Consider the following 8,532-nt stretch of genomic DNA (forward strand, 5'->3'; position numbering starts at 1 on the left):
AGAGCCTTAAAGAAATCGCAGCCTCAGAAACCCCTTTATTCCAGGAAATTCCCTTCATGGGCTCCAGGGCGAGACACTCCCTCTGCATCTCCTCACACGATGAACCAAGGGTCTTCATCCTGAGCTTCCGTGAATGAGATGATCTCGACCCGTTGGACCATAAATAACCTTGGAGATATTCCTTCATCTCCTCACTGTGTCTCGTTGCCCAGTCGGAGTAATGATGTCAACAGAACAGCTATTATTGCGGCTCCGTCAGAAATGGACACGGTTCCGAGGACAGTGTCTTTCACCTGCTTTGAGTTGCATGAAGGTGGTGCAGACTCTATTTCCTGTCTCACTTTGACCCCTACACTTGTCCTCCTGTTCCCGGGTCCAGGTATATCCCATGCTGCTGGGGGAAGGGAGAGAGGGCAGAGTAAAATAGAAGGAAAACACTAACAACTTCGGCCCTAAATAAAGTGTGGATAAGCGTAGAGTGGTCACGAGGGAATGAGTCAGTGAGAGCAAAGGGGCCTTGACCAGAATTATGGAAACCTCAAAACATCTGCACACTTCCACTGGTAATCTGAAATGAGTGTGGATTCATGAAGGAGTCCAGAGTTTACCTTTGAGTTCAGTACTATAGATGCAAAACTAGAAGTTGTACCATAGATTGAAGCAATTCTGTTTTCAGCAAAAGTTTCACCAATATTTTCCCGAGATTGCAGGTAACACTATTGTTTTACAAACATTTACTATATAAGCACCTATAAGTCCACAACCTCTGCATGTTTTTGTGATTGAGGGCCTGCGTTTAAACACATAAAGATGTAATACTTTAGAAAAACACTCTGTGACTCACATAACATTAACCGCTTGCGCCTTTCCGTATTTAATTATTTATAAATTGCCTTGAACGACAGATCTTGATTACATAAAACGCTGTTATAATGTCATGATGGATTTGCAATGCAAGTAAGTTTTCTATGGCTCCTGGCAACAGCTTGGGAAAGTTCTGCCAACAGTACTTTTTTTCTCCCCTTCCTTTCTGGTGATGAAATTCATCAAAATACTTTGCCTTCCTTGGCTGAAATTCAAAATCCACTTGAGCTTTGGATCATCTGATAAAAGTTAATACTTCATCTGAAAGTTCAACAGAGTTTATTCTCATAAGAGAAAAAAAAAAAACAGATGAGAAGTGAAAAAACACCATATTTGGAAACTATATCCTCAATTAGGCATGAAGAGTGAAAAGTACAATAAAATAAATACCACTGTTAAAACTATTCTTTCTTTTTAGGTGTAATTCTCAGAGTTAAAATTTTTATTTCAAGTAAAGAATACACAATCTAATACTTTCAACATGCTGTGTTCATTTGGACCCTTTGATAATTACTATGAGATGATTAAAATTGTATCTTTCGTCTCTACCTCTAAAGCTCATTGCTTCTCTGGTTTTAATTCTAAATAAGAAACTGTTTTGTCTGAGTTTAGTTGAAGGATCAGTGAAAAAATGACTGCAGTGTATGAAATTTTATGTCAGAAACTATGTATATTCTACTCCAGCAACAGCAGTGCCCAGATTTATGGGTAAAGATAAATCAAAATTGATATAATTCAGGATATTCAATTAAAGAGATAATTCATTCCATGTCTGAAATTAAAATTTTAGCGCTCAGCATACACTTTGTGTCTGGAATCTCACTTCACCTGGTAAGTTGTCTGAGTGATCTCGTGATGTAATTGATGAGACTGATGGTTTGAACAGGTGATGCTCAAGGCTTCCTTCTGCCCCAGAAATGTCCCCATGTGAGTCTCAGTGTCTGCTTCCCAGGGAATCCAGCCAAGGGCAGGACGCCAGCAGGGCTGGGATTTCAGAGCTGGACCCCCCTTCAGCTGGCAGGCAGCTGTCTGGACCCCGTCTTTGGTGATGGGTGGAGTGCCCACATCACCTGGGAAACTCTTGCAGGTTGATATGGGCTGAGCTGTGTTCTCCCAGAATGCACATGTTGAAGTTCTAACCCCCAGGACCTCAGAGCATGATTGCATTTGGAGACGGAGTCTTTAAAGAAGTAACTAAGTTCAAATGTTGTCTTTAGGATGGGACCCTCATCCAATATGAATGAGTTCTTATAAGAGAGCAGATTAGGACACAGGCACACATGGAGGAAGACCCTGTGAAGACACAGAGAGAAGCTGGCTGTCTACAAACTAAGGACAGAGGCCTCAGAAGAAACCAATGCTGCCCCCAGAACTGGGAGAAAATAAAGTATAAATTTCTATTGTTTAAGCCACCCTGTCTGTGGTGCTTTGTTACAGCGAGTCCAGCAGACTGAGACCTAGGGCAACTGTTACAGCCTCTACCTGTGAGGACCTGGTTGGGGGGCCGTGTGGAAGGTGAAGCTCTAGCATCCCTGGCAGTAGATTGTTGGACCTCGGAATGAGCTGACTGCAGCCGGATGTCATTCATATGTTGGGGAAACTCTGTGAAAGGAGGAGAGTGACTATTAACCAGTGTAAGTGGGATGGTAACAGGCAGCATGTGAAGGGTGTATCATCTTCTGCAACCGCCAGGCAGAGGGAGCTGAGGTGGCCGGGGGTAGGACGCTGGTGGCCCCGGTCCACAGCCCTTCTCCGGCACCACTAGACTCCGATGCTGTGAACTGTAAGCTCATCCTTCAGGGACTCAGGTAGGTTTCTTTTCCCGGGAAAACTCACAGGAGGAAGGTGAGGGGAATGGAGGATGATTCCCACCACGGCCAGGACCCACGCAGACTGCGTGCCTTTGGGAAGCACCTGCTGCACGTGTTCATTTGCAGCTATAGTTGTCAGAGGTGCCCAGTGTGTTTAATATGACATGTTCAATGGCCTGGATGTTACCGCGTGTTTGAGATCCCTGGCATGCCGTGTGCACACGCAGACATTTCATATTTCATGGCTGCAGCCGGGAATGAGGCAGAGGCGGTGGAGTCGCCCAGGTCTGCTCTCACGCTGCGCACTTGGTCAACCGTCTGACAGCGCAGCGTGGTAGGAAATCATCTACCAGCAAAACTCTCTTTCTTGCCACGAATTTCCATGCTCTACAGAGCAGCAATCAGATATCTATCTACTACTTCATCCATCGTCAATAAACCCAGGAGGAGTAATAGTGTCTCCCATGTGATAAATAGGTCACCTTTCAGAGAGGCTGCCGTTGACTTTAATTAGTACTTACTCTTTCTTAAGCCTCCCTTTCTCTTCCCTTAGTGAGGCATCCATTAGGTTTGAAGGGTGTCCTCAGAGTCGGGCTCTCTTCTTGTTATGATCGAAGAGAAATGTTTGCATAACTTAATTCTAGGACAAAAGACTTAGTGAAAATGTGGATGGACCTCACTTTAATACTGAGCTATTGAAAAACGACGTGACTCAGAAAACAGTCGGGTAAAAATTAGTCTCGTTACGTCATGCTTATGGTGTGGAAATCTGAGCCCTGTTATAGCATTTTAATTATTAGCCAAGGATGTAATTCTCATTACCATGCACAGGAGGAATAATACATTATTTTTTATCAGGTTTTCAGAACACGAACTACTGTATGTGTCAGGTTTTGTACTGGGTGTTGCTAAAGGGAAAACGAATAGGGTACTCCCTGTCTTTGAGAAACTCGCATTCTAACAAATAACTAAGTAAAGTGTGAGTGGTGTTACAATAGAAAGTTACAAAAACTAGTGTCAGGTGGGTAAAACCTTGGTGCCACCAGCCAGGAGAGGGGCGCGGCGTAGTGGCCGGGGTGGTGCAGAGCTGGTGAGGAAAATGAGAGTTGTCTCCCACTCACGTGTCTGTGACGGCGTCCAGTCCCCCGCAGAGCCCGGCGGGGTGCTGTCCCCAGAGGGGCTACTACCCGCCCCGCCCCCGTCAGACCAGCAGAGCCGAGGGCAGCGCCACATCCGGGCCCAGTCCTGCCGGGCCCAGGCCCACCTGGCAGGCTGGCATGGGCAAGCAGGGGGCCGGCGTGCAGGGCTCCTGCGGCTCCGCCTGCGGTGGCCTGGTGCCCACCTGCGTGTGCTCGCAGCTCCGCTCTATGCCTTGCAGGCGGTGAACACCCCTTCCCCTGCCGGGCAGCTGGTCTGTCCCGGATCTCGGCCAGTCGGCCCTTCCACGGTGTGCCTTTTCTGAAGAAGCTTTAGAACCACGTTTACCGTAAAGAAAGGTTGGAGAAGGCAGGCGGGTGAGTGATTGTCACAGCTGTGTTCACACTTCTTCTCTGACCTTTAGTGTTTCAGGTGGAGCAAGCTGTAGGCGTTGTTATGGTACTTGGTTATGTATTTTTTTCTTGTCTTTGCAAAGCAATTGCATGTTGTGTTCATTGCAATGTATTGGCAAGTTTGTGTAAACTCTTTAATTCTCTTTATGAGACTTATTACGTGGTAAATTATGCTGCGTTACACACACACACACACACACACACACACACACACACACTCATGGGAAAAGGAAATTTCAGCGTTTTGTCACTGCCCCTGTTCTGCAGGCTGCTGGTCACCACTTCACTGGCCCTGCTCAGGGGACAATGGCATCGGCGCCTTCCATTGGATGCCTCTGGCCCCAAACCAGTATTATCGAAGTAAGTTGTACCAGCACCGGAGGGTACCCCCAGAGAATATGATCTGAGGAGATGTTTGTGGGATATTATTAACCTATGTATCATGTCCTGCTCAGAACTTAAGGGAGAAGAATGACAATTATTTGTCACAGTGAAGAAAACAGGAATAGACCTCATCAGAGACGGATCCGAATCAATGCGGTCAAGCCCCACTGCTTGCTTCAACTATGTTATGTTACGTCCATGAAACCACTGACACATAAATAAGTGACAATAAGCTTTTACTTCATAATTATGTTTTAATTTCATGTACCTTGCATTTAATAGGATATGTTAAAAACGGAAAATTTCACATAAATAAAATATTCATTTCTTAGAAAAGAGGAGTCACGTGACTCTGCCTCAGAGATTTTCTCATTTCCATTTTCTGCTGTGGGTAATAGGTCAGCTTCTACCTGACCAGTTTTTTTTTTTATTTATCTATCCATCTGCGATTATTTATAGCTAAATAGAACATTGTAGCTTCTTAAAGAAATTTCAGAAATTTCATAAAATGAAACAATCATTTCAGAACCGAATTATCATTTAAGGGATGTATCCCAGCATGTAGAAAACTCTTATTTCAAGGGTTGTTTGTAGATAAGAGTTGGACACATTTATTGATTTATTCTTTTCACGGACAACAAATTTACATCCTTAGAAATTATTTTTATATCCTGATCTTTTAAAAGACTTACAGGTTTAAAATACAAGTATGATATGACAAATAAAATGTATATACCGTACAAATTAGTGTATATAATATACAAGAAATATTCCTAATATAGTACAATAATATTCATTCTTCATTTTGTGCTTCCTAAGATTTTGATTTTGATAACATTTATGATATATTTTAAATTCTACATTTAATCTGTGGAGAGAGAGAGAGTTGTCCACCATGGAAAGAAATTTACTTTATGAATACAAATGTAATACGCATTATTCTGGAGGACTTTTAATAGGCTGATAATTTAATCAGATTTTCAATTCATGAATTCATGATCAGGATTAAATGATTTCAAACCATGCTGCTTGAGCGTTTATATATAAAAATTTGTGTTTGTTGTTTACTTGCTTGTTTATTATCCTCTGTTTCCTACAGAATCCAGTGTTTCTTCAGGCACCTCTCTAACTGGCTCTGATTCTGTTCACTTCGTAGATGATGACAAATCCCAGCAAGGTATGTCGTTTATTTCTTATCAGCATCGCCCTCATTATTTCGCTTCGTTTTTCATCTCTCAAATGTGTTTGATAAGGGAGTAATGTGAATTTTATTTCATAGGGTTACCTGAAGTGGCAGAATCCACCTGGTGGTTTAAATCCTTTTTCCAGTCTGAACAGGCAGAGAAGACCAGTTTGCTTGTGGGTAAGTTTTAGCCTTTTCTGATAAGGATATTTCCTTTTCAGAATAGAACAATACGTGTCATAATTATCATGATAACCAATAAGGATAAAACCTAGTTGTCTCCTGGAAGGTAGTGAAGGCTTTGATATGAAGCGTACTTGAGGGTAAAGGTGGGGAAACCGTTTCTCCCTCCTTCTAGTTAAGCATCAGTCAGATCAGAGCACACTTTCTAATTCTATCTGTAGAGAAAAAACTGAAAACTCATATGCCGATTACCATGGTTTAGTGGGAATGGATCGGAGGCAAGGTTCTAAATTTGTTTTTCCAATACCTACAGGAACAAATAACAATTATCTACTCCAATATAAGGAATCACAGCTCCTCGGGGAAATGGCTGATCCCAGGACAGGTAAGAAAGAGTAAGAGACAAGCCTGGACTATTTCATGATGCCAAAAAGATAGAAATGCCCCTGAGATGATGGGGATGTGTCAAAATGACACAGGAATGAACTGGGTAAATCTGGGACTATTTCAGCAGTAAAATAATGATAATAATAGACAATTGCCTGTAGAATAAAATAAAGTCCACTTATCTATTTAGATATAAAAAATACTTGAATGAACAAATGAGAATGAACAAATGAGATATAAAAAATACTTGAATGAACAAATGAGAGAGAAAGAAAAGCTCTTTCTTGCAGTGGAATTCCAGTTTATAAACGTAGAAGGAATGATGGAGAATCGTTACATGACAAACACACCAGCAACAGTTGTTCCAGGCAAGAATTACCCCAGGGCTCTAAAATAAATGGGCACAAATGTGAGAAACAAGATATCACAGGCTCTCAGAGTATCTCCCCATAAAGTACCTAAGAATCACAAAGGGGAAAAATAGTAACTTTCTAAGGGAAAAACCTGTCAGACGAGCCTCAACAAAAACAAACAGAAAACAGTGAGCCAGTTGCTGGCTGTCCTAGACAGTCCTGCTAGGTCCCACTGCTGGTCTGGACTGGGCTCTGGGCGCCAATTACCAGCCAGAAGATGGAATTTGTGCGTTTGTACACAACACGTTTTGAACTACTCTACTGAATAGCACAGTTGTTATTCTCATGGTTTCTAAAAAGTGACTGTGTTGATTTTTACACCCTTTACTAATGACTAGCTACTAATTGGGGTAAAAAGAGTAAGTAACAAGGCAGTCCATAGATTCTAATGTTAAAACATCAGTGTCTTGATACATTTTCCACAGAATCAACTAAAGAGGATACTTTGTATAATCAAAGTAAGGCCAGTTGTTGAAAAGATGTATTCTTTACTCTATCAAGTATAGTGACTTGAATTATTTAGGTAAGAGTTTCATTTATTTTACGGTTTACCTCAATTGTAAAGACAACTTACAAAGAAGCTTTTCTCAGCTAATCACCTTTGACTTTGCAATTGAGTGGGCATTGTTGTAATAGCTGACTCTTCTAGGCAAAGAATTACTGTTCTTTGTAATTCTATGTAACAGCTAATGGGTGTTCCATCTGGCCGGCAGACCCCTCTCCTGGTCTTCTGACCAGATCAAGCAGATTCTCCTGGGGCTTTTTGTTTATTTGTTTATCCCCATTGGTGCTTCCTGACCGCTGTTCCCTCCAGTATTCAGTTTAGGATATATTAGGGAAAAATAAAACCAAGGGAACTCAGCTCTGTGTCCTTCCTACCATCTGAGGACCCCAGCCATTCCTCTCTTAGAGACTTCCGGTGCCTTTTCAATATATAATGTCAGGGGTTTTAGTTTTACTTACATCTATTCCATCAGAAGTCTTTCTCTCTGTACTTTTGTCTTCAGAAATTTTCTACTTTTGCTTTTTATGTCTCCATATGAAGTTTGAAAATCTAGCCTTTTCCCCCTTATTTTTTCCAAAATGTTGTTGCTCTTCCATTGTGACTGCATAACTTTCAAGATTAACTTAGGGGGAACATTCATTCCTGTTGAATTAATTATTTTCCCCAAGATTAATGTGCTTTTCCACTGCTCGGGGCTTCATCTGCACCTCAGCTTTGTCTCAAAATTTTCCTCACATCGATCTGCATTTTGGGGGATGGTTGTGTTCGTAGATGTTTTATAATGTGTTTCCTTCCATCTCCGCCTCTCAATGTGTGGGACTCGAGGGACATTGTTCCAGCTAATGATTAAGAACTCTCCAGACAATAGGGGCTTCTTAGACAATGGGTGAATTTCCAGGATGTCCGGCCCCCTTCCGAGGAGGGAGATAACAAAATGTAAAAAAGGTGTCTGTCAAAGACCAATCAGGCAGCTGGGGACAAGTTCCCTCTCTGGTCCGAGCCTAAGCCGGGACCAATCAGCAGGAGAACACAACCAAATCTATAATTTACATACGGGGAAGTGGGAACCTATAAAACTGACATATTCGCGCCCAAAAGGGTTCCTTCTTCGACCTCCTGCGTGAGGACCAAGGAACCCCGGTGCACCGGCCTTCAATAAACCTCTTGCGTTTTGCATCGACTTCCGACTCTTGTTGTTTCCTGGGCGAGTCGAAACTCCTAGGAGACCGCGCAGGTCTAACATTTGGGGGCT

At 42.4% G+C, this 8,532-nt stretch overlaps 1 protein-coding gene across 1 annotated transcript; it reads left to right on the plus strand.

Annotated features, from left to right (window-relative positions):
* Window positions 1-4,531: 4,531 nt before the first annotated feature.
* PPDPFL (pancreatic progenitor cell differentiation and proliferation factor like) lies at window positions 4,532-5,983 on the plus strand. Its single transcript, XM_059995451.2, is given in 4 exon segments — window positions 4,532-4,556; window positions 4,559-4,585; window positions 5,709-5,786; window positions 5,889-5,983. Coding segments are annotated over 4 exon segments (225 nt in total).
* The last annotated feature ends 2,549 nt before the right edge of the window (window positions 5,984-8,532 follow it).

This window comes from Delphinus delphis, chromosome 17 (genome assembly GCF_949987515.2).
Source record: "Delphinus delphis chromosome 17, mDelDel1.2, whole genome shotgun sequence".
Lineage (NCBI taxonomy): Eukaryota > Metazoa > Chordata > Mammalia > Artiodactyla > Delphinidae > Delphinus > Delphinus delphis.